This window comes from Leuciscus leuciscus (genome assembly GCF_965113295.1).
Source record: "Leuciscus leuciscus genome assembly, chromosome: 9".
NCBI lineage: Eukaryota > Metazoa > Chordata > Actinopteri > Cypriniformes > Leuciscidae > Leuciscus > Leuciscus leuciscus.
Genome location: NC_138733.1, coordinates 2,514,776 through 2,542,545, shown reverse-complemented (window position 1 = coordinate 2,542,545; position 27,770 = coordinate 2,514,776). Strand labels below are relative to the sequence as shown.

The window sequence follows — 27,770 nt, the reverse complement described above, 5'->3', positions numbered from 1 at the left end:
CTTAATTCCGCTTATTTTGAAGTATGGATCAAGTGTATCCTTTGTGCCCTTCAATCTCCCACAATCCTTTGCACGCATTCCAATTCACAAAAAATAACTGATGTAAAACGAGTCAGCACTGAGTTTATCTGAGTTCATTATGATATATAAGACACAAATAATGTTTATCAGAGATGAAGGCTTACATGTTATCTTTTTTTTCTGTAAATGAATCACTGAACACTAAACTGTCAATAATGTAAACCACTGGGAGACACAGATGGCTGTCATTCACTGTATTGCATTAATAAAAAAGCCAGTTAATACAAAGTTATTTAATACAAACAATTTTTTCCTAAATTAAGTTTTAATAGTATTTTTGTGCCGTGACCGTGGGGCGGGAACATGTGTGACGTAGCCATGCACACTTACTAGAGCGTCTCATTCTATTATTTAATACTGAGGACTCGAGTCTACAAGCCTCAGAAGGACCCGAGTAACTTAATTTTTCAGTTGAGTGCGCAAGCCTTTCAAAGTTACTCATTTGACCGTTGTGTGCGCACCGTCTGCGCCATCACAAAAATTGGGCTGCAAGCGGATCCTCCTGATGATGAAAATTACGTCACGCGAACAGCCAAAGTATACTTGATAAAACAGTTAATTGCATTGATGCCGTTCCTGGTGGACGTTTAGCTCTTCAAAGTGGTGTAGCGGGCGGATACGCAGGGCATGTTAAATTACTGTTGTTGTTATTATTGTTAGGCTATTTTTATCATTAAATAAATATTACAATTTATTTGCCCCGCAATAATTTCATAGCGTATCATAACTGACGCGCTGCAAGGATAAAAGATTACATTTGCTTACTTCTCATTTCAAAATCAGCTTGTTTAAGGCGAGACACGGCAGGCAAAAACATCTTTTTTTTTTTACTGGTCAATTTTGAGATTTTTGGATATTTGTCTTCAATAACACGTCTTCTTTCAGACTTGTGGTGAAAAAAAGTCCGAAATACACATTTAGGTCTTTATTTTTCTACACTTTGTCTGTTCGCATCTGTAGATTTCTCATAAATTCAACAAAAGTTTGCGTTCTTAATCCTCCCGCTGCTCCGCGATCTCTGTCTTCTTCCTGCCATCAAACGCACCGCTGGATAGCTCTCTCTCTCCCATAGACAGTATATAAACTGGACACAGCGACCCCATTGGATTCAACGGAGACAAGTGAAGTCAATTAGAAGCACTAACTTCCTGATGGTCGAGCGTACTGCGCAGACTCAAACTGAGCTTGACGACGTAGATGTGACGTGAGCAACCCGTCTATTTACTAGTAGCTGTACCAAGAGAAATCTGAATCATTCCCTTCCGAAACTTGCAGAGACGGAGAGTGTGAATAGGAGGTGTCCATGAGCTAGGAGCAGGAGAAACTTTTGCTAAGTATTCTGATTAATTACTTTGTCATTTTGCCTCCACATCCCCCCGATTGCCCGCGAGCTTCTCCTCCTGTCCATACGGTAATCTCTCTACTGTGCGACAGAGAGTCGAGTGGTTATGACACAATCGTTAGCCTATTTTTACAAAAACTGCTTCTACGGGGCCATAACGTAAGACACAAGGTAATGGAGCCTTTTATACATTTTTGTGTTTCTTTAGAAATAAATAATGGACAAATGGAGTCTTTAAACGCCTCAGATGTAAAGTTATTCGCTGTAAAAGTGACGCCAAAATGAATGGGAGTCAATGGGATGCTAACAGCAGGTGATGGTCCGCTAGCCAATGGCGGCGCCCGGGGAAACTTCAAAATAATATGAAACCCTGCCCCCCTGCTCTCTCCTGTACAATGCTGTCGGATCCAAATGTGGTCATTTCCTTTTTATCAGCAACCAATCGTGAAAGTAAAAGGGCTGAATGCGCAATCTCATTGGCTGATGATAAATCTTTAAAGCCCGTTTTCTCAAAATGACCTTTCTCTCATTCTCCAAGTTCGAAATCTCCACTTCAGTAGCACCTATATACACCAAACTTTCCAGTCTTGTACCTAGTTATATTATGTAAATACATTATTCCTAGCCTGATTTATATAACATTTTATTCCAAAAAACATGGCGAAAATAATTTTTTTAAGGCAATTGACAGTATATTCTGATTTACAGGATAACAAAAGTAGATATCCATAAATCCCTCAGTCATTTTTTTCCCATCTAATATGTGAACACAATGAAAAAATAAATTTTAACCTGGCTTTATCCAATACTCAGATTTCGTTTTTTAAAATATATGCAAAATAGCGCATATTTAATTAGATATTGCCTAATTTGCATATTTAAACATTAAATTATAGAAAACTTGTAATACATTTTTTTCTCATCTTAATGTAGGTAATCAACTGGGAAAGTTTCATGGTGATATCTGCTAGTTACATTTTTTACCCTATTCACCTGTAGTGTCTCGCCTTAACACAAAATACTTCTTGATTCATGAAAATACATTTTTTTTTTCACTATGGGTCACAAGAGAAGTATTAAGAAAATAAATTAGATTAATCTCTCATCGAGAATATGCGCAGTTAATGCAGCGTCAGATGCAAAAATCTCGGTTAGTGTTTACTGTCAGTCTCTGTAGTGAATAACTGACTGGCGTTTGAGACTTCTTCACCGGCATAACTCTTATGCTGCGTTCACACCGGACGCGAATAGCGCGTCAAATTCGCGCCTGCCGCGTCTAGTTTGACGCTTGACCACTTTGTGTTAATTCGCGTGTCAAGAGCGAAATTGACGCGCGTAAAAACAAAAGTTTGAAGCGAAATTTACGCGCGTCAGAGGTGAAAGTTTTGGCGGCCATCTTTTTTAGATGTTTATCGAGCATTAGCATTAGCATTAATCGAGAGAGTCACCGCTCGTATATGCTCTGGAGAGCAGAAACAGCTGCGTAGGGGACATCGTCGCTGTATTTGGGTCCACCAGACCCTCCGGAGGGTTTCAGGAGTTTCACAATTTGCTCCAGGAGCTAGGTTTGGTAGACCTAACGGTGAGGACGCTGACGAGGACAGCGTAGGCCGTAAGGCCTCGGCCTCGAGTGGTCGCTGCCTGACGAGCCCGCGCTCTACAGCCCGGCGCGAGGTTCACCCTCGCCCCCACCCACCTAATCTGTCATTTATTTTTGTTTTGATAATAAATGGAGTCAGCCTCCAAAAGTGAAACCTGTCCTGTGATTTTTGTTTTTATACACTAAATTGTGTTTGTTGTCTTTACATTAGAATAATAATGTTTCATATAATCTAGAATAGATATGGAATAAATAGCATTCAATACAAAATGAGTATCTCTCATATATTGAAATCGAGTTTTTATGTGAAAGATTTGCTTTGTTGTGCATTTTAGTCATATTACAAAATAATTTATTGAGGCCAAACATAAAATAACATTGTAAACTGTTACTTCACCACGTGACAGCAGCAAGCAGGCTCCTGATTGGTTAACGCGGCGCGAATTGACGCAGAAGTTCAGATTTTTCAACTCGGGCGGCAGACGCGAATTCGCGTCAAACACGAGAATGCACAAAAAGCACTACATAAAACATTCGCGCGTAACACGCTTAACGCGCCAGACGCTCAATTCGCGCCATTCGCGCGAACTTGACGCGCGAATGAGGCGTATTCGCGTCTTCCGCGCCGCGCTCTACGCCTCATTCGCGCCGCAGGAATTTTTTACGCGCGTAACGCGTCTTTGCATTGACTTAACATTGAAATCACTCGCGCCTGACGTGCTATTCGCGTCCGGTGTGAACGCACCATTACACAAAATTTGCACATGACTTGTGTGAAATGATATCCAATGGCTGGCCTTCATGGTTAAAAATGGAAATATTGTCAATATTGTGGCATTTTTCTATATCATCAGTTGCTCGCAAAATGATGGACAATGATTCATATTTCGTGCGCATAATTTCCTGTGATAATAAAATTAAGTAAATTATTAAATAAATAATTAAATAAACAAGTAGGTAAATAACAAGCAAGCAAACTTGTGTGCTTAAAATTTCTGTGAATAATTGGATGATGCAGGTAAAAAAATACTTTTTTATTGTATAAATAACCCCCCCCCAACTAACTCAGGAGTTAAATGTCTCCATGGTCACATTTCACATGTCCTTTATAAAGCAGTGTTTAATTAAAAAATATTTGTGGGTATTTAATAAGGTATGTAATGTATTATTTTCTTATGAAATTAATTATTATTAGCATTAATAATTAACTCTTTTTTTTTAAATAGTGACACACAAAATACAGCAGATGAAGTTCTTCAGAAGCTGCTGCCTGTGGTTACAGCAACTAGATCAGCTGTGTAAGTAACACTGCGAACAATCATCACTGTTAAAACATTATAACAGTTCTTACTTAAAAATTATAAATTAATGTTTTAACAAAAAATATGAGTCACACTTTAGCTTTTAAACCCTCCACCTATCTGATCTGATTTGTGATCTACGTAACAGTTATTTTATGATATTTGTGTGAGAAATCTATTTTCAAATATATGCATTTATAATGTATGTATATAAACATTTATATGTAGACTTTTTTATATATTCATTTAAAATTAATTTAAATGTTAATAAATTAATATTTAGGGAAAAAAACAGATGTATTCAAACTATTCCATTATATCAGTTGTATATAATCTTTCTCTCTTTTATAGAGACATAGGGCCCTATTTTAACGATCTGAAACGCAAGTAACAAACGCGAAACGCAAGTAACTTTGTGGGCGGATCTCGGGCGCTGTTGCTATTATACCGGCTGGATAAATGACTCTTGCGCAATTGCGCTGGGTGCAAGATAGGGCCCTCAATCTCTTAGAATAACAGTAAAACTCACTGACATGTTGAATTGTTTAAAAAAAGAGATATTGCACAAATTATAAAACAATAAAGATAAAAAATATTTGAAGAGTGAAGAGTGTCATTGTTCTCTACAGGTTGAGTGATTGTGGTGTCACAGATGAAGGTTGTGCTGCTCTGGCTTCAGCTTTGAGATCAAACCCCTCATACCTGAGAATACTGGATCTGTCTATGAATAAACTAGGAGACTCAGGAGTGAAGCTGCTCTCTGCTGGACTGGAGAATCCTCACTGTAAACTGGAGTCACTGTGGTAAGATCATACGTGACCCTCACATGAAACTGTCACTGTGAATTTTGCAATTTCAATATTAATTACAAGCAAAGCTATTGAAACAACGAGATCAAATTTATCAAATAATTTCATATTTTTCTGTTTGAAGCGTTTGCTCTTTTTCTCCTGCTGCTGTGAGTTCATGTGTTTGATCTGTAAATGATTGAACACATGAACTGCTTCTTATTAAGGTGATACTGCTGTACCGATAGTCACACTGAAAAACACACTTTGAAATCATGATCAACATTTAACACCCTTTACTTTAAACACACTCAATCTCAGCACAGTCAGGATTAACACAGTCCATTCATTTTAATTGTAGGAGAAAACTGGATACTGTAGAGATTTTTTTCCAGGTTTAAAATCTACGTCAAGTCACCTTCATTTATATAGTGCTTTTAACAACACATTGTTTCAAAGCAGCTTTACAGTGATGATAGGAAATTGAAGTAACAGATATTGTTTTGGCTTTACAGCAGCTCTAGAATAAAGTTATTGTCCAGCTAAAGTTAGTTTTGATTGATTCACTTCTGTCGCAACGAATCATTAGGTAAGGTAATTTATTTATAAAGCACAATTAAAAACAACGTGTTGTTGACCAATGTGCTGTACAATTTGTAAAAACATGCAAAAAGCAAATGTACAAAACATTTATACAATATTATGCAAATATCTAACTACTCTCATAAAACAAACAATCAACTAACTCAGCTGTTTGATTTAGACAGGAAAGCCAGAGAAAAAAGATGAGTTTTTAAAAAAGATTTAAAAGATACCACTGTGGGAGGCAGTTCTAATATGCAAAGGAAGCCTATTCCAGAGTTTCAGAGCCAACACTGAAAAGAAACGATCACCCCAAAGTTTGCGTCTAGACCTTGGGACAATTAGCATTTTCTGGTCAGAAGACCTAAGTGATCTTGATGGAGAGTATATCTGCAATAGATCTGAGAGATAAGGTGGTGCCAGACCATTTAGAGATTTAAAAACAAACAACAAAATCTTGAAATCAATCCTATAACGGATAGGCAACCAATGTAAAGAAAACAAAATTGGAGTGATATGGCTCCGCTTCCGAGATCCTGTCAGCAATCTAGCTGCGGCATTTTGAACAATTTGCAAACGTCTCAAAGTCGACTGATTAATTCCTGCATACAAGGCATTACAGTAATCTAAACGTGAGATCACAAAAGCGTGCATTACTCTCTCTAAATCCTCAAATAACAAAAATGACTTGACTTTTGTCAAGGTTCTTAATTGATAGAAGCCTGATCGCACAACAGCGTTTACTTGTTTGTCAAATTTTAGGGAGTTATCAAAAATTACCCCCAAGTTTTTCACCATGGATTTACAATAAATAGATAAAGAACCTACATCAACCCAGGGTGACTCCAGATACATTAGAGGGTGCAAACACAACAATCTCAGTTTTACATTCATTTAGATGCAGAAAAGCCAGCAGCCAGCCAAGTTTTCAAATCATTCAGACATGCTAAAAGAGGCCCTAATGAATAATTGTCTTCCTTTTTTACAGGCATATATATCTGTGTATCATCTGCATAGCAGTGGAATGATACTCTGTGTTTTTGAAAGATAGCAGCAATAGGAAGCATGTATAATGAAAACAAAATGGGTCCCAAGATGGACCCTTGAGGTATCCCACATTTAAGAGGGGCAGACGAAGATGTAAATTCCCCCATGGTAACTGAAAAACTTCTGTTTGTTAAATAAGACTTAAACCAATTTAAAACAACGCCTCACATCCCTACCAACCTCTCCAGCCGTGCGATAAGAATTTTGTGGTCTATGGTATCAAATGCCGCGCTCAAATCAAGTAACACCAAAACTGCTGCGTTTCCAGAATCTACAGTCAATAAAACATCATTAAGAACTTTTAAAAGTGCAGATTCTGTACTGTGATGTTTCCTAAAACCAGACTGAAATTCTTCAAAAAGCAAATTTTCATTTAAAAAAGACTCTAGCTGAATGAGAACTGCTTTCTCTAGTATCTTTGAGAGAAATTAAAATTTTGAAATAGGTCTAAAATTATTTAACTCATTTGAGTTCAAATTGGTATTTTTAATTAAAGGCTGCACCATAGCATGTTTAAAAATGGCTGGCACAGACCCCGATACAAGGCAGCTATTTATTATATTTAAAACACTAGGACCGACTGTATCAAAAGCCTGTTTGATTAGCTTTGATGAGACTATATCTAGTGGGGAGTCTGATGGCCTTAACTGATCTACTATTTTTACCAAACTAGGATGATCAAGAACATCAAAATGATCAAACACCACAGGAACAGATGGTGTAGCTGTAATATCACAAACAGCCAGAGGATTTTGAGACCTAATGAGACCTAAAGCTGAAAAGTCTGCTGTTCAAAACTTGGAAAAAGTTCAGTTTCCACAAGACGACAATGATAGCTGTTTTTAAAAATAGTTGCTAGACCTCCACCCTTGCCTGTAGACCGAGGAGAATTTATAAATTTACAATCTGAGGGAACAAGGTCGGCAAAAGGACTTAAATCACCAGTAGATAGCCACGTCTCAGTCACAAATAGTACATCCAGTAATTTCGATGTAAGGAAATCTCTCAAGATAAACGTCTTATTGCAGAGTGATCTCGCATTAACCAGTGCCATTTTGATCAATAAAGAGTCACCTGCTACTGACTGTGATGCATAACACAGTGATCGAAAGTTTTGGAGATTTACACCCCTACCTTTACGGAGATATGGGATCGTATGTATAAGTTGTTGTTTGGTGATGATTGTCGGAACAATTTGCCGAAGCGATACATATGCTGGCTCCAGTGAGCGCCAATGAATGAATCGATGATCGTCCCACACGCCATAGCCATGACGATCGAAATTGGACCTAGACTCCATCAACAGTTTTGCCTTGAGTTTAACAGAAAGCCCGCCGCGTTTCCCACGTCTTCTTCTACGCTTCTTCAGTGGAAGAGCGCAGGGGACTGAGAGCCGATACAGCGCCAGTGGCACAGCAGACAGATCTGGATGAAAGTATGAACACGATCCTCCTCGTTCTTTATCCGCCAGTATATCCACAGTGATTCTGATGTTAATAAGCATTTGCCGATCATAAACCAAAATAGCAGTAACATCCTTGACCAGAAGCGAGACGAACAAAACAACCACAAACAGAACAGGTACAGGTAGCAGACGGCCAGCCACACACAACGGCGCCATCTTGCGTAGTAACATTAGTTATTAACTTAGGTTAGTTATTAACACCGTTCTAACAAAAAACCCTTAATTCCCTTAATGATGGTGTGCACATGCGTATTATGCGTTTATTCTATAAGTATGCGCGTTTAAATATATATGTGCGCAGGCGTGTAGTCCTTCTTTACAAACCAACCCTCAACAAACTACTTGTCTGACCTTAAAAATGTATAATACATAATTTTTTATCACTTCCGCGTAACCATGTGGTGACTCTGTACAGATATAACGACAACGTTTTATCTGTACAGAGGGAAAGGGAAAGGACTGAGGGGAGAGACTAGTTGACACTTCATGACTACTTTGTCATCGTGTCCAGGCGCAGGTCCTTCATCAGATCTGGATACGGCCTGGATCCAGCGGACTGCGGTAAACCTCGGTATAAACAGAGAGACTAATTTGAGCGTAGACGCAATCTTTCTTATGATGTAACAAGTACATAAGGATTTATGGGAAGTGTTCCCAGTTCCGGCTGACCTAATCTATGCCGCCTAACATTGAATTATAGAAGTCTATAATGTGTTATGTGAATGCTAGGTCAAAGAGATGTGTTTTAGTCTAGCTTTGAACTGACAGAGTGTGTCTGCTTCCCGGACAATGTTAGGAAGACTGTTCCAAAGTTTTGGTGCTAAATATGAGAAGGATCTACCACCAGCAGTCGATTTTGATATTCTAGGTATTATCAACTGGCCGGAATTTTGAGATCGCAATAGACGTGACGGACTATAATGCGTTAAGAGCTTGCTCAAGTACTGCGGAGCTAAACCATTTAGTGCTTTGTAAGTAATCAGCAATATTTAAAGTTTTATACAATGTTTAATAGGGAGCCAATGCAGTGTTGATAGAACCGGGCTAATATGGTCAACATCATGTCATTTGTATGAGAAAATGATCAAATATATGCATTTATAGTGTATGTATATAAACATTTATACTGTTGAAGGGAACAAAACAGATGGTGTTCAATGTATTTCGTAGGAATTTAACTAAGGAGTTTCCCCCTGATATGTAGTGAGACAGATAGCAGTTGCTCGTCCCCCTCTCTCTCTCTCCTGTCTTGCTCTGCCACACACACTCCCTTCCTTCTTCTCACAGCCGTCCATACACATTTAAGATGATTTTTCAGAACGATTGTGAGGTAGTCTTGAGCTAGAAGAGGGTGGTGTCATGACTCTTTAATGTTCATTACATTAACCTCTTCTGTTACAATTTTTCGATACTTATATGTGATATACAGTTTTAATTTGTTATATCAGTTTTTATATAATCACAAAAAAAATTGTCATTGGATCAAAGTTAAAAAAAATTATTCAACTCGGTAATTGATTTACTTTTTTTTTTTTTTTACCAATCAAATTTCTATGGTCAGTTGAAACTAAAAATACTCTTTAAACCAAAGATGTTTTTTACGTGATTTAATTACAAATTATCACAATCTTTTTTAATTAACTTTTCTTTTTTTTCTTTTTGATCAAAAATCCAAATAACTACAAACAATGTTCCTTCTAAGCTGTGCATGTCTGCAGCCGTGCACTTCTGATGAATAAAGCGCAGAGGACAGATGTGAAATGTGTGGGGAAATCCATTTGATTGTAGTTTAAGTGAGAAATCCATTTGATTGTAGTTTAAAGTCCCTGTAAAGGCAATTCAAAAAAAAAATTCTAAACGCATTATAAATGTTAGAAATGTATTGCTAAAACACATTACAAAGACTGTGAACTGTGAAGTACTGAATTGTGGAGTTAGACCGTTAAACAGTTTTTCACCATTGCTGTGTTCCGGATTTTTTGGGCGGGGCAAAAACGGGGGCTCGATGACGCACTGAAGCCCCTGAGCTCCTGGACACGCCCCTACTTGATGACGCACTCGAGCCACTGAGGCTGCCCCCTCCCCTATCAGTTCGCCGCTCAATCGCGAGTTACTGTCAGTATTATTTACTACAGCCTACAGTTTGCTAGCTATGCCTTCATCACGGAAATGCGTATTACCTGGATGCGATCATTAACAAAACAGATCGGTGTCCTTATTTAAATTTCCGAACAACGATCATATCAACAAGAGGTGGATTAATTTTGTGAAAAGCCACCTTGATGGAGAGCTGAGGATCATCACCAACACCCACCTCTGGTGATCATTTTACACAGGATAGTTTTATAAACTTTCGTCGGAGACAACTGGAATTCACTGATAATCCGCTGTTACTGGTGAATGGGGCCGAGCCGACTATCTCCCGCCTCGGCCTTCATCCTCCCGTTGCGCTGACAACTGGTGCCATCATCGGCAGTGCGTGCCCGCGAGTCAACTTTCCCACAGGTGGGTGTGGTTTCAGCGCAGCCAGCGGACACGCCCCCAGCGTTTGAGAGCAGAGAATACTGCTCATTTTTTCAAGATTTTGATAGCTTATTTTATTTACTTGGCTGTTTTTTTAATCATTCAAATTTGGCTGGGTGGCTAATAACACATTTTTCTGTGGTGTAACAAACTCAGAACACATACTTAATTTTGACTTTACAGGGACTTTAAGTGAGAAGTAATTGCAGTGCTCTGGTCAACCGCTATAGAGTTGTTAGTGTTGCTATAGAGTTGTAACAGTTCTAGGTTGAATTCACTATTACTAGTACTTTTCCGCTACACTAGGGGGCAATGTCCTCATTTCTGAGAGGTGAGGATGCAGATATAAGCAGAGAAGAAGTGAAGTTAAGGAGAGGAAATTCAGGTTTTTCTATCATACAAACAATTGAACTGATATGTAAATTTGTATGTGCTGTTATGGAGGGTGAATGCGTTTGATGTTACTTGTTTGGCACTTAAATATAATCACTGCAAAACTCAATGGATGGTACCCTACCTCTTTATAATGATTTCGTTCTATCTTTTTGAATTCAAGATGGTATATGGGTTGTGGCACAGTGATTTTACTGTTTTTTACTGGCACTCAGAAACTTAAAAATGGCACTTTATGACAAAAAGGTTGCCGACCCCTGAGTTAGATAAAGTTTTGTTAATAACTGGTGCTGTTGATAATAATGATTTTAGACCAATTGCTATAACTTCTGTAATTATGAAATGTTTGGAGAGGTATGTGATGTCGAGACTGAAATGTAGTGTAAATTCATCATTGGATCCATTTCAATTTGCCTATATGGTGGGAAGAGGGACTGTTGATGCTGTTAATACTATCACTCATTTGACTCTTCAACATCTAGAAATTTCTAATGCTTATGCACGATTACTCTTTGTAGATTTTAGCTCCGCTTTTAATACGCTTCAGCCACAGTTACTCCTGGGTAAGCTTGTAAAAAGTAATGTCAACCCTTTTATTATTAAGTGGTTCTTTTCTTTCTTAACCAATCGTACTCAATATGTAAAAGTAAATAATACACTCTCTGATGTTAAATCTATTAGTATTGGTGCGCCTCAAGGTTGCGTATGTTCTCCCTTTTTGTTTACTCTTTATACAAATGACTGTCTTAGTATAAATAAGAATAACTATATTATCAAATACTCTGACGACACAGTGATATTGAGTCTCTTAGACAAAGATCATGATATATTAGCTTATCAGTCTGAAATTGAGAATTTTGTGCGTTGGTGTAATGTAAATCATCTTATCGTAAATGTATCAAAAACGAAGGAAATGATAATAGATCCAAAAAGATTAGGTGATTATAGCCCAGTTATCATCTATGATAATATCATTGAGCAGGTGGATACCTATAAGTATCTAGGTGTGGTCATTGATCGGTCATTTACTTGGAAAGCCCACATTGATTATATCTGTTCAAAATTTCAACAACGCTTGTATTTTTTGAGACGACTTAGGCTGTTTGGTGTAAATCAGAGAATTATGCAATTATTCTATTACGCTGTTTTAGGTAGTCTTTTGAATTATGGGATGCAAACTTGGTATGGCAATCTTTCGGTCCAATTAAAATCACAGCTTGCTCGTCTTGTGAAAATTGCAATGAAAGTTATGGGTGTAAGAGAGTACTCATCACTTCAATCAATTTACGAATCGTTGATTTTTAAAAATGCACAGACAATAGTGAGTGATTCAAGCCATGTTTTATTCCCAGAGTATCAGCTTCTGCCATCAGGGAGGCGGTATAGAGTCCCATTGTGTAAGAGCAACCGTTACAAAAAGTCATTTATTCCTGTATCTATTAATATGTTAAATAGCAAGATGTAGTAATGTAGTCGTGTTGAAATGTAGTGTAAATTCATTATTGGATTCATTTTCAATTTGCCTATATGGTGGGAAGAGGGACTGTAGTGTAAATTCATTATTGGATCCATTTTCAATTTGCCTATATGGTGGGAAGAGGGACCGTTGATGCTGTTAATATTTGTAGCTTTTTATTGGTTGTGTGTGTATATGTGTATGTATGTATGTATATGTTGTGTATCAATGCAGCTTTGAGTCCAAGACAAATTTCCTTAAAAAGGACAATAAAGTATACAAACAAACAAACAAACAAACTTAACCATGAATAGTTCTCACTTTAGATTAGTTCACGGAAAATCAGTATTTGTATATATTTCATATTGACAGCATTATGTTGTTATTTTATTGTTTAAGTTGCCATGTTTAGCTTTGGATATAAATGTTTTGTGTGTCATTTTTCTCTACAGTTTGGAGGATTGTGGTGTCACAGATGAAGGTTGTACTGCTCTGGCTTCAGCTCTGAGATCAAACCCCTCACACCTGAGAGAACTGGATCTGTCTAAGAATAAACTAGGAGACTCAGGAGTGAAGCTACTGAAGGATCTGAAGGATGATCCACATTATAAACTGCAGATAATATATGGTAAGAATAGTTCTTAACAATTTTCATCAAGTAATTTGTACCAGGTTGTACCAGGTTCAGTTCACGTGTGTGTGTGTGTGTGTGTGTGTGTGTGTGTGTGTGTGTGTGTGTGTGTGTGTGTGTGTGTGTGTGTGTGTGTGAATATTGTGTCTGAGATCATCAGATAATGAGTCTTAAATTCAGCTTCAATTTCTGTAGGTCTCTGAACTTTAAACTGTTTAATATGAGTTTAATGCTTCTCATAGTGTTGTGACTGATTGTGAAAATAATATTAATGTTATTTTCAGCTTTTTCCCTTTAAGTTTTTCTATGTGTGTGATAATCTGAGATTTGGGTTGTTTGTTATTAACTGATATTAAGTGTAATGATAATTTCTGCTGGTTCTGTTTCAGCTGTCCGTTGTGTGAAAGTGACCTTTCATGTCCTTTTGATTTAGCAAATTAACTTTTAGCATCAGATAGAAGCTATATTATCATGTTTGAGAATGAATTGATATAGATTATCTAGTTTGTTTTCTTATGAAAAGATAATGGTAATGTCATACTGTATATGTGACTGTATTTAGGTCACTTGATGGAGTTTTTCGGTTCCTTGCCACTGTTGCCTTTGGCTTGCTCAGTTGGGGATATTTTGGGGATATTTAATTTAATTTTATCAATCAATAAATTCCTCTTGAAACAAACTTTGTTGTATTATTTTAATTTAATACTGTGAAGCTGCTTTGATACAATCTGTATTGTGAAAAGCGCTATACAAATAAACTTGACTTGACTTGACTTGACTGTGTGTTTTATTTTAGGTATTAGATGACAGTCTGATCTTCTGATGATCATCTGATGGTGAATAAGGATCCACTACAGAGACTCACAGTCAACAGAATCACCAGAGACTGAAGATACAGGGACTTCACTGTTATAAATTAAGACTTCATTTAGATTTCAACGATCCTCTGAAAGACCTGAAGAGGCGGCAGTGAAACACCTTTTATTTCACAGCAGAAAAATAGTTTCTCATTCATAGATTCACCATTTTATTTGTATAAACACACAGTATAAACTCAAAAAGGTTGGAGTTTTGTTAGAATAAATAGAGAGCCTGAATGTGTTTGTGTTGTACCAGCAGAGGGAGACAAAGACTAATGAAAGATTCATTTTTCATAATTACGAGAGGAAAAAAAACAGTTCAAGCTTACTTTTGGGAAAACAAACAATGGAAGCTTGAGTTTATACATCATATTTTTAATAATAGTTGTATTACATTTGTATTGTATTGTATTGTATTGTATTAAAGGGGTCATATGATGCATTTTCTTGTTTTCCTTTAGTCTGCTATGTAGCTGTTTGTGCATGTATAAGATCTGCATACTTACAACGCTCAAAGACTCCTACAAAAAGATTTATTCTATCTAATGCCCGATACACACTGTGCGATTTTGGGCTGTCCCAGACAAAAGATGAGCATTGTGAAACAATCGTGGTGATCATGGCTCCTAAATGTCGTACAGTGAGAGTGGTTCACAGACGCCGTTGTCACGGTCTTGTGATCAAAGATAGCCTGTGATAAAAAGTGTCATGATCATCTCTCAGTGTGTTTGCTGCTATGACCTATATCTACTGACTAACCAATAAAAATGCAACATGAACGGTTTCTCATTGGTCGAGAAAGCTGCCTGTTCCGCATAAAGGCCAGAGCCATATATAGAGAGAGAGAATCGCGACAACTCTATTCACTCCAATTAAACGATTTTTTTTACAACAATGTTGTGTAATTAGAGGAAAAAGCTTCTAAACGGGGGTTAAATATAACATATTATCAGTACATCTGAATCAAATTAACTTGTGTATTACGTCTATTAAAGAGTGTATATGTGTACAAAGAGAATCGCAATGCTGACAAAACTTTTTTTTTTTTGTCTCGTTTTGGTCAACGAAAATGGAGACATTTTAGCATAGTTTTTATTTTGTAAACCACATTTAGGGAAAGGGAAAACTTCGTATTGGATCACACACCTCCAGAGGATGTGACATCTTCACGCTTTAAAAATCACTGATCACAAGATCATCTCTCTTAGTCCCTTTCTGAAATCCTAAAGTGAAGATGATGCTGAACTAGAAGTTTCTAAGGACCCCCAAGCTTGTGCCAGGCTGCGGCCTTGTCTTTCCATTCACCAAAGATCAACTGGAGCCTCAACAAATTGCATCAGGACAGTTTAATTAAAATGGGCGAGACATGCAAGTATCAAACTTAGTCTCATTATTTGATACATTAAGTATCCTTACCCTTTTTAAGAAGGACGTGTTAAAACTAAACTGATGGTTTGCTCAAGGCTGTTGATCTGCTGAATTTCAAACAATGCCATAACTTCTTGATTTCCTGTATTCTGCTTCAGCTCTCTTTCCCTTGGTAAACTGTATGCATGTACAGTATGTATGTGTCTGTTAGAGTACTTTAAGTGTTTAGTCTAGTTAATAAAATCTTGTTCATGTCCCACGTAAAGTTGTCCATGTCTCAAGCTCAAATACTGGAGTCGCTAATCATGCAGATTTTTGGCTACAGGCTCAGAATAGTACTGTACAGTAAGAAAGACATTTCTCATACCCCAGGAAATGTACATTTCTATTAATCAATTAATAACCAATATTGGGGGTTCACAGGATGAACTGAGTAATTGGTTGTAATGTTAATGTAGCTACATCAAGTTAATCCGATTAACTGATCCAAATATTCATAATCAATTATAACAAGTTATGATTGATTATTAATATTTCTTAGAGCTAATTTGCTATACATTTACTGTTATTTATAAAATGTGTTAATATGAAAGGTTTTAAACCTAAAATGATGCCATAGTATTTAGTTTTTTAAATTTTTTATTCTTAAGACACCATTTTAAAAAGTTTCTTAGTCTGTTCATTTGTGCGGACAGTTGCACGACCTGACATTTTGGGGGTTTAAGATAACAAAACATAAAATAATATGTATTATTATTAATTGTACTAAAAAAGAATTTAAACTAAATAGGTTTTATAGATTAAAGAGATACATGTCATAAATTTATAAAATTATGTTAATAGGAAATAATGCACTTGGACACTAAAAATATGCATGACATGACATTTATCCATTATCCATAAATTGTTTACAATTGATTTTTTAAGACAATCACCGGTCACCTGCAAGTCTCCTGTCCTTAATGTGATACCCTTAACTAACATACACGTTTAAGAACATAAAAAAAACTTCAAAACAACTGCAACACGGTCTTTGACCAAGGTACCGTTAGCCAGAAATATGTTAACAAAGGCAGGCAACGCTGGTTGACCACACTAATCATCAAATATTAGCAGATTTTTATCTTTTAAAAACAACATTACTGTAACTACATACACATACTACATTTGCATGTCAGTGTATTATATAAATATAGTTAATCAATGCATTTATTGACTGCAAATTACCAAAAATCACAGTTCTGTCTCTCTAACTCAATCTATTTGAATTGGCGCCGAAGCACTTCCTGGAACTATCTGAGGTCTACGCGAATAACGTGATGATCAAGCATTTTGAACTTCCATTGTCGCAACTCTCTCTCTATATGGCTCTGATGTAAACTATATCCACTGTAAGAGTAATTAATTCCAAGTAGGTAATTGGTGTCTTATTCTATCACTGCAAGCAAGAAAAATGATCATCCTCTGAACCCCGATTACTTGCCAAGTCTGTTTGCCTACTGTGAAGAAACTGTGAAGAAACTGACAGAAGAGTGTACCAGACTGAGGGCTGAGGTCTATCAGCTTCAGGACAGGGTAAGCAAGTTATCTTTCCAGCTGGAGTTCAAGGACAATGATGAGATGGTCTAGGACTTAACTGGACTTCTATCCTATGCCAAGATGATGGTCGTCTTCACCTTCTTGTCAGTATTGCTAAAGGAGGGACCTGGTCTGTCTCATTTTCACTGCTTTTTGATGACTCTAATGAGATTGGATTTACCACTCCACTTTTTTACATATACATTTCATGTGTCAAAGCCTACTGTGTCAAGTGACAAGCACCTGAGTGAAAATGGTTGCTACCTGTAAAATCTGTCACCTGGTGATGTGGTCTTGACATATCAAGGGTTTACCATAGGAGATGCTGTGGGCTTGGACAGTGCTCAACTCAAATGACCTGTCTTCACTAAAGGGAAACAGTGTACTTGCAAGTGTACTTGAAACTACAAGGGGACTAGCAGCTGTTTGGATCCATGAGGAACGTGTCATTGGTCTTGTGAGGAACAACTACACAATCTTACAAAGCACAATACCCATCTCTCTTTTCCAGACTGCAACTCGAGAACTTACAGGAGAACTTACATCTCTTGACAAGATGATCAGAGTCTGCTGTGCTTTGTGTAACATCTGTTGTGCCCTCAGAATAGAGACTATTTAAGTAACATTGTGTTTCCAGTGTAACGCAACAATATGAACTGTGGTTTGTTTTTATACGTCTGTTGTTTTTATAAGTTTGTAGCTTATTTGCAACAAAAAAAGCTCTTATTCTGCTCATTGTTAACAATCATTCATAATAATCAAGTAATTAATAAAAATCCAATTTACATTACAAACCACATGGGTAATTAGGTCGTGTAGATTAAAACTATGTGCATTTCCAGTTGTGTGCAAATATTTACTGTTACCAGAATAAACCCTGTGCCCCAGCTCACATATAGTAACTTAACTGAATGTTATTGAAGAGCACAAATAAGGCATTTTAAACTACATTGCAAACAAATATTTAATGAAGATTTTGATATTACAACTTAATTAAGTCATAGAAGAGAAAAAAAATTATACTTCAGTAGGCTAACAGTAAAAAATATTTTATTCTGTATGTAATGCACAAGTTCAATGGAGGTTATGTTGAAAGGACACTGAAGTGCAGGACCTGCTGAAAACTCAGCTACGGATTTATTTCCCAACCCCGACACAACAGCGAATTGGATAAGAAATCCGTTTGCCACCCTGGATGACTACATCCTGACAAACCTCACCTCCAGAGAGCAAGACAGCCTGGCCGAACTGTCCTGTGACAGTGCTTTAAAAATAAGGACTTTTCTGAGAAATGCCTGCCTGCTTTTTGGCTGAAAGTTGCCACAGAATTCCCCAAGCTGTCCGACAAAGCCCTGAAGTGGCTTGTGCCTTTTCCAACAACTTACCTCTGTGAATCAGAATTTTCATCCCTGGTCATGTTGAAGACCAAATATCGCAACAGACTTAATATTGAACCAGATCTCAGATTGAGGCTGTCATCACTGGAACCTGACATCCAGAAATTAACGTCTGCAAAGCAACATCATCCATCTCATTATGAGCATTTATTTAGTTGTTTGTTTGTTTTTAATATAGGCCTATATTAGACAGACGATAAAAAGAGGAAGGGAAAGATGTGGAGGGGGACAAAGGGGGATATTACGTTCATATTGGGCTGGCAAATAGACTCCAATGGCTTTTCCTTTTGACAACTTTTTTTTACATTTTTAACCTGGAGTAGGCCTACTGTGTTTTCATTAAATGTGTATAGGGCAGAGGCAAATATGTTCTCATTATCACATCACACGCATAGCCTTTATAGGCAGTTTATATGAAACGAAATGTTTATAAATGGAATGAATAAGGCCTGTTACTATTTTAATTTCCAGTTAGTTTCTTGATCTTACGTTTCTGAAATGTTTTGCAGATGTGCTGTTAAGTGGACAAACTCAAGACTACTTTTTGAGGACTTGTAAAACTTTGAAGATTAATAATCCCCTAAAATCGCCAAAGGTTTTGAAATGTTGACTATATCCAAGTGTTCTTATTACTGTATAGATTTCATACTCCATTGCTATGGACATAAGCCTGTTGTTCAAATGAACCTGATTATGCCCTCGGGCGCTTGAGTAAATAAATAAATAAAATATGTGGCAGCCGTTGTGTGCAGTAAACTTTCTTTTAACAAGCCTGTTGTACTGATGTGATGACCAGTTATAGTTTTAGAGCTAGTAAGCCTATTTAGAGGTGCAGATTAATTCAGGTAGGACTGTGTGTAGACATATTTTATTATGTGTATTATGAGGTGGTCCGTGAAAATTCTTGATTACAAATAGTGGTCCACACACACAAAAAGTTTGAAAACCCCTGCTGTACACCATTTCCCCAGCAGATCTGGTATACTCCGCTCTTGAGGAACTCAACCACTTTGAGGTAGGCATTGTGGAAGAAAACAGGATCATACTTGATCCGCTGGATGAAAAACTCTTGCGTGAGGTGAAGTGTTAGGGTTCGGGTTAGGATAAAAAGTTGACTTGTAGTTGCCAAGTTACTTATAGTCAACAGAATGTCTGTTGGGGGACCAACAAAATAAAGAGTTAGCAGATATTAAGCAGACAGTCTACTAATACTCTAATGACAGTTAGTTGACATGTAGCTGAAAAGTATAGAATGTCTAAAGTGGACTATCGAAATAAAGTGTTACCAAAACTGCTGCGGTGTCCATACCATAAAATCACAGTAACTCACCGTGGAAACATGCATCTGAGCTGCACTTGATACATGAACTTGTGGTCAGTCTTGAGGTCCATTGTCCCATCCTCTCCAATGCCTAGACAGAATAATGGATCTTTGCAGCTTTCGGTGAGTGAACAGTCCCTGCTGTTGAACGGGCATTTTATCTTCAGTACGCCGTCAAGTGCTGCTTCAATCCAGGGGAGGTCTGTGTTGATGATGAACCCTGATGCTTGAACATGGAATGTATATACAGTATATAGATAAACTGTACATAGATATTGATAGGCTGTACATTAATTAATCTCTTGATAGACCTGGAAGTCTTCATGGTGATCTTGCCACATAGATATAAAGTTTGCCCTTGCTCTTTCCTCATTCACTTGACCCCATCTGACAAAAATTTTAATACAAACTGTTTATTAAAATGTATTTGTCAGAATGACATTTACTGCCTATCAACATTTACCTTAACATGTTGCACTCGGACCACATAAATGCCTTTTCTCATAATTTGCTTGTAATCTGCTTCTCCTCATTTACTTGTATTGAATGTCCAAACAGGTTACAATCATGGCAAGTAACTACACATACTAAACCTTCACCATGTTTAATTGGTGGTGGTGGTGGTGGTGGTGGTGGGTATTGGTGGTGGTGGTGGTGGTGGGTATTGGTGGTGGTGGTGGTGGTGGTGGTGGGTATTGGTGGTATTGGTGGTGGCGCAATGGATAAGACACATGCCTTTGGTGTGAGAGACCCGGGTTCGAATCCACTGTGAGACACCAATGTGTCCCTGAGCAAGACACTTAACCCCTAGTTGCTCCAGAGGCGTGCGACCTCTGACATATATAGCAATTGTAAGTCGCTTTGGATAAAAGCGTCAGCTAAATGAATAAATGTAAATGTAAATGTAATTGTGTTTTATTCTATATAACTTGTCGCCTCAGTGGAAAACGCTCGATGGTGTTTTAAGCCCCAAATGGCTCCTTAGAGGCAGCTAACCCTACCCTCAACCTTAAACCTACCCATCCCCTCGCTGCCTGGAAGGCGCCGTTGGGGGCTTAAAACACCAAACACCGTGGAAAACTGAGAAGAGCGTGGATAGCAAATTCTTTTGATCAAGGATACCGGTGTGTTTGCTTTGGCTCGTAGAGTCCTGACCCTGTGACTCTCCCTCTGATCAAACCACCCCCTACTTTTACTTTCTCCCTGGTCTCCTCCTCAACTACTAAACACTGGGAAAAGGTTTATTAGTTCATTAGTTAATTAGCTAGCTTGTCGTGAATTTGATTTCTATAAGGCATTCGATTCTGTAGAACATGCATTCATTTTACATGCACTGAAGTTTCTGGCTTTGGTTAGTAAGTTGTAAAATTAAAAGAGATGTTGTTGTTATGACCTCTTATGCTCTAGGGTCAGAAGAGGTAACATTGAGGTCGTGATCAAATTTGGAGTGATTGTGGTGGCAAGAGACAACACGTAACGAAGTGATGCGAAAGAAAAATAATTTATTATACATAAGTGAAAATAATTATACAAAGAAGTGGATAATAGTAATAATAATAATGGTGAAAATAAGTAAGGAGAAATAAGCAAAATATTTACAGATCAAAAATAGATATCAGATAAATAAATAACCCAAGAGAAAAAAGTGACGCAATTAGTGAAGCCAAAGAAATGAAAAGAACAAAACAAAACAAATTCTAACTTGTAATTAAACCTCTAAACTATCTAACAAAAATAAAGGAAAATAAATCAAATCTTCAGCATCAAACGCCCTAACTTATTTACTCTAACTAACAAATACAAAACATACAGAGGGTGGCGTTCACTTTCTTACCTGGGGTATATATATATCGAGTTACCTAGGTGTTTCTTTATGTAAGTCACGTGACATTTAACCTGTCCACTTTATAGGGCAAACAACGGCATCAAAAGACAGAAAGAGAACTAAAGGGAAAAAGTATCAAAACAATATTCAAAAACAAGATGGCAAACTAAAAGCAACAGGGTTAAGACATTCACAAAACAAAATTACCGTACAAAAGAAAAACAAGTTGCCTCCTCGCGTTTGTTTTGGCTTCCTTTTAACTGCTGGCGGGACTTGATTGGCTGCGGAGGAGTTGACGTTACGCCATTGATAAAGAATGACAGCTCTCCAAACCAACAGAAGATTAGAGGTGGAGCCTAAGAAAATGACAGGGAGCGAGAGAAAACACAGGCACGCACAGCCACAGGGGCGTAACAGTTGTACAAAGACATTAATAGTTCAGTATCTTTTAAGCGTTTTAACATCAACAGAGGTATTAGACAAAGTGATCCGACAAGTCCGTATTTGTTTATTTTAATAGCTGAACTTTTGGCAGTTTATGTGAAAAATAGTAAAGATATTAGGCCCTTGAATGGCTTGGGGAGTCAGCTATTAATAAGCCAATTATCAGACGATGCTACTCTGTTTCTTAGTGATGCAGAGCAGATCCCAGATGCCATTCATTTAGTCACATTTTTCCAAAGCCTTTGGTCTGAGATTACATTTTAAAAAGTGTGAGTTGATGGCAGTGCATAATCGGACTGAATCTAAATTGTTTAATATTCCATTAAAAAATTAGGTAAAATATTTGGGAATTATAATTGTTATTACTAAAGACACTAAAATTAGATATTTTTTTTAATGTGTGGTTACAAAGGGATATCACTATTTTTGGCTGAATTTTATTACAGAAAATCGAAGTACTGTCCAGGCTGATTTACCCTGCATATTCTTTAGGTCTGACAGGTAGATAAAGGATATTAATCAAATCCAGTTTAAATTTCTTTGTCAAAAAGAAAGGACTTTCAGGACTGGATGGATAAAGGTGTCTGGTCCATTGCACACATTATGGATGGGGAAGGAAATTTCCAATGAAACATACAATATTACTCTGAATGAATATGTCTTTGTCAAAAGCTGTTCCTGATGGTTTGGTTCAGACTTCTAATCTTTAAGACTCATGTGTAACAAAAAAAGCCCTCAAACTACGTAATCTTCTGAAGGTATTTTCTGATGATAATATTTTATGTATTTATGTACTTTTTTGTTCTTTACATCGCTTTAGGTTTATGTTGTTTATTTATTCTGTTTGCTGCTATTTGGACTTGGAATTGTATTAATATTTGTCTTTTTCAGGGTTTGTTTGGTATTTTGTATGCATTAAAAATCATCTTACTCCAGGGGATCTCACTTAATCTTATCCTGTATTTTACAGAGTATATGTATGTTTTGATTTGATTGAATCCACAGGATTCATGTGATTTTCAGGGACTGATGGTGCTGTTCTGTGGTTTATTTTCTCTCTCTCCAGTCAGAGTTGGCCATGTGCCGAATCCAGAAAAACCTGTTAGACTACTCTTTTCTGAACACTCCAGTTCAACTGGAAGTGTTTTTCAGGCTGTGCCTTGAAGGAGGTAACATGATATATTAACAAAGAACCAACGTCCAAATAGTAAGTACTTTCATGAAATATTTCAGTGCACTGGGACACATGGATCATATTTCCTTTCAAGGTGAAGTGAATGAGTTAAATAAAATATGTCTTGGCTTATAGATTATTACATTACATTTAACTTAACATCATTCTCTGAGAGAGTCTATCATTTGTCAAATGCACGTTTAATGTTGTGATTTTGAGAAAACAAATTGCTGCGTCTTGCGGAAGAACATTGTAGCCGAATCTACTTCTCTCTGTTTATTATGGCGGACAAATCAATGACAAAATTAACGGAGCGCACAACTGATGCTGGCGCGCAGTAAATGACATTCGCGAGAGGATAACAGATCTACACGCGAGGAAACGGGAACTCGCGAGCTCATTCAAACCCTGCGCGCGCGCATGATTGACATCTCCTCTGCACGCAATAAAAGCCCTCGCGCACGTGCGCTTGATCATTCCCCACGCCCTCGCGCTTGATCACCTCTCGCCTGCTGCTTTTGAGGTGTTTGGTGTTAGCTGCCTCTAAGGAGCCATTGGGGGCTTAAAACACCATCGAGCTGCTTTTGCTCGCTCGAACACTTTTATTTTTGGCAGTCGAGGGGCGGGACTTACTGTTTTAATAACCTCAAATGTCATTGGTTACTTCCCCTTTTCCGGAAGTCAGTTGTGATTGGACGCCTGTCCAATGACCCATAATTCACTTGACTTCAGACATGATATTTGTTTTATTTATTTATATTAATGATTTGTGTTATTGGCATTAAAATATCTAAAAGAAACTGGAGAAAAATGGGAATGCAAAGTCATATTTGCTGTAGTTCACCACTACATTACCACTACACTCCCATTCACCTCTATTAACGTTTACCCAACCAAAATTATATTGGATCTGAGAACCTCAGAAATATAAAAAGTGTTCATTAAGGGCTTTGGATGAAAGATAAATTACTTGTTTATATCAATAAGCAAGAGTTTTTGTGTAAGCTTTTTGTCATCATCCTGTGTATTACTAGGCCTATGTCAATTTTGAGTGGTTCATTATATTTTCTATTAAATGTAAAAGGGGTTCTGGCAGCATGAATGCATTTTTTTTTTTTTTTTTTTTTTTTTTGTTCAGATATTTTATGTTCAGATTGGGTGTAATCATTCATGCTGTGTACTGTACTTGCCTCATACTTTCTCTTATTAGGGTATTCGCTTACAAAAAGTTAGATGATTAAGATCACTATATAATGTTGTAATATCTACTTTGCTGGGTTTAAGCTGGGTTTAATTTTGTCCCTCTGTATTCGCTAGCAAATTCTGAAAAGACATTTGTAAGCTATAATGAATGCTGTGTACTGTATCTTAACTTGAGAAGCCAGAACCCCTTTTACATTTAATAGAAAATATAACGAACCATTTATATTACGTAAAAATGTATACGAATTTTGGTAGATTTACAATGCTAATAACCATGGAAATGCGTCATTACAGTCTGTAAATATCTCTTAACAACACAATGCAATCACTAGTAAGACTTCCTGTTAATAAAGTATCTGGTAAGAATCTATTCTATATTAACAATGCATTAAATCCCATTACACTTTAATATAAAAAATTAAAACAAATTAAGTGATGTCTCATGTCAAGGACAGGCGTCCAATCACATTGTAACCAATGACATTTGAGGTTATTAAAGCAGTAAGTCCCGCCCCTCGAATGCCAAAAATAAAAGTGTTAGAGAGAGCAAAAGCAGCAGGCGAGAGGAGATCAAGCGTGAGAGCGGGGAATGATCATGCGCACGTGCGTGAGGGCTTGTATTGCGTGCGCAGGGTTTGAATGAGCTCACGAGTTCCTGTTTCCTCGCGTTTAGATCTGTTATCCTCTCGCGAAAGTCACGAAAGTCAGTTTACTGCACGCGCCAGAATCAGTAGTGCGCTCCGTTAATTTTGTCATTGATTTGTCCGCCATAGTTTATGTCTATTGCGAGTCACGCAGGTACTGTGCTACTCCGCAGCGGTTTAAAATAGTTTGAATATAAACACTTATTATAGGCGTACCGTAGTGATTCAGGATAAGACCAAAAACACAGGTTGAAAGATGGATTCATGATGAACTCGCTCTTTATATGATGTTTATTTAACAAAGTTCGGGAGGAACACGTTCGGATAATTAAACCTAATTAAACACCTGTGGAGCACATTCTGATAATCAAACCTAATTAACCCAATCAACGAGTTAAGGGGTGTATATATATACAGCAAACTTACCTCCGTTTGTTGACAGTTTAACAGCATTTGGCCCCGCAGTACCTTCCTAACATGTCCGAATCGAGCTCTTCCCGTCCAATGAAGAATCTTTCGTCCTTCAGAATCAGGAATCCTTGCCGCAATCCTTGCCGCAATCCTCTGGTGTTATCTCGTGGGCGTCAGGCCAAACAAACGGGTCCTCGCCACCGCGGGCGCAACATCCGCAATCTCCTTCAGCGTATTTCTCTAAACCGGACCATTCAGTAATTCGCCGCAGCAGGCCCTAAGTAAGCCGCACCGCAGATTCAGTCCCGGCCAGTCCACACTCTCAACGTCTGCCGGGTCAACTCCGTGAGTGCTCTTCAAAACCTTCTCGTTTTCCGTCCCTGGATGAACTTCGCATCGCTTCAGTTGTTGAATCACGAGCCAGTTATGCCATCTGGATACTCATTTTGATCGGCGAATATACGCGTTTTAAATCATTTCTGTACAAATGATTTGCCGTCATTAACAGGATGCTTCCTTGTGGCATAAACTCACACGTAAACAGTAGGTCGCACATTACGTACAGACTGCACAGTGCACACAGAATCATTAAGAACCTATCGTTAACGCTGTCCTGCAATTTATCTACAAAAATTGCTTAGAAAATTAAAGTTATTGCATAGATATTTTTGAAGTAATTTAAACCCACAGCTTCACTATTGTTTTTTCTGATTCAGAAAAATAAATTCATGGTGCTCAAATTTATGCAAAGCTTTGTCTTTTACCATAAGTTGTCTCTTTTGAACTTCACTAAAATGAATACGCATGTCCTACTCAAACCAGCAACAGATAAAGGAACAAAAAATCATCTAAATCAGACTGTACTTTGCTGTTTGATGATCATCCAGCATCACACAATGATTACAGTATCAAACCATTGTGTCAGAGGTGAATATACGCAGGTTCTAAAACGTTTTAGTCTTCTCATCAAGGAAGCGCATGTTATCACTTTGAGAAACCAATGATAAAAAACAAACCAACAACAACAACAACAACAAAAAACAGAGAAAATAAGAACATTTTCAACCGTTTAATAATCGATCTCTCAGCCCCGCACAGTTTCTGCTGAGCTTGGGATTCCAATTGCACAGGTTAAAATCATGGGTTCAGCCTCTTCCATTGAATTCTGGGCATTAATTTGGATACAGTTGATTTCCAGGCCTCACTGCACAAGGAAAATCGATAGGATATTTCTGATCTCGTCCACCTTCCCAGACAGTCTAAACTGTTCTAAACACAAACTACTATCTTTACTCGGCCACTTAAACTTCAGATGCGCATAATCCCGCAAGGATTTCATGTCAAGTCAAGTCAAGTCAAGTCAAGTCATCCTCATTTGTATAGCGCTTTTAACAATGTAGATTGTTTCAAAGCAGCTTTACAGAGATAAACGTATAATTTATGGTAACAGAGATTGTTTTGGCTTTATAGCGGTTCTTTAATAAAGTTATTTTTCAGCTAAAGTTAGTTTTGATTGATTCGCTTCCATCGCAGCGATCATTTGTTATTAAATTAGGGGCCGCTAAGGTGATACCATTCTCTCTACACAGACTTTAATCACGAACCTGTGATAAACGCTGATGGTGTTTCACATGTGCATTAAGAATTGGTTCTATAGTTATGTGCGTTTGAATATATGTGCGCAGGTTTGTAATTCCCTACAAACCAAGCCCAAACAAAGCACTGGTCTTTCCTCATAAATTTTGATACAGAATTTTATTTTATTTTATACAGAATTTTAGTTAATTTTTTACATAGATGCATGCAATGTCCGCTGGGAGACCAAGGCTCGCTGGACAGAGAAAGATTCATGTCTCACATATTCTTCGCGTCTTTGATTAACATGCAAGAAGACGAGCATCGGCCCGCCAGGCCCCACTCTCCTCCTCCCTTCTTTCAGCCACACACCGTGGCTTTTCCAGGCGCCGCATCCCATACAACAATGGGGTGTGAGGTGTGTGAGGTTTTTGTGAGGTTGCCTCAGCTAATGAGGCAAGCTCAGCCTTCTCAGCCATTTCATCCTGCCTTTTCTAACTCTCCCCATTGTCCGTGGCCTGCAGACCCTAGCGTAAGGATGCCTCCGATAACGACACAGACACAGATAACACTTCCTTTTCCTCCCACTGCCTCTAACCTTTTTCCCCTTCCAGTGGCCTACAGCTCCTTCAGCAGAACCTCTGGCTAACCTTCTCCACTGTCACAGCAGTGTTATATCCCTGCTACAACAGGAACTCAGTTCTCTAGTAAAATTTCCTTTATTGTCGCAGCAGTGACACTCCCGCAGGAGCTCAATGTCT

General features: G+C 37.7%; 2 protein-coding genes across 35 annotated transcripts in view; both read left to right on the top strand.

Annotated features, from left to right (window-relative positions):
- LOC309506206 (NACHT, LRR and PYD domains-containing protein 3-like) overlaps positions 1 to 27,770 on the top strand; it is a 231,371-nt gene that overhangs the window by 21,595 nt on the left and 182,006 nt on the right. For 3 of the 34 annotated variants that reach the window (XM_082179873.1, XM_082179890.1, XM_082179881.1), the window contains 2 exons: positions 4,250 to 4,321; positions 4,954 to 5,127. The exons of 28 other annotated variants lie outside the window; for them this stretch is intronic. In XM_082179873.1, the coding sequence (XP_082035999.1) occupies positions 4,250 to 4,321; positions 4,954 to 5,127 (246 nt within the window). Of the gene's footprint in view, positions 1 to 4,249; positions 4,322 to 4,953; positions 5,128 to 23,119; positions 23,210 to 27,770 lie in introns of those variants that run through there. 3 more of the 34 variants (XM_082179877.1, XM_082179884.1, XM_082179875.1) reach the window with 3 other exon arrangements.
- Positions 11,121 to 14,366, top strand: LOC309506431 (ribonuclease inhibitor-like). The gene is made up of 3 exons (XM_082180377.1): positions 11,121 to 11,237; positions 13,031 to 13,206; positions 14,006 to 14,366. Exons 1-3 carry the CDS (start codon positions 11,179 to 11,181, stop codon positions 14,014 to 14,016), a joined length of 246 nt encoding a protein of 81 aa, XP_082036503.1. The 5' UTR covers positions 11,121 to 11,178; the 3' UTR covers positions 14,017 to 14,366.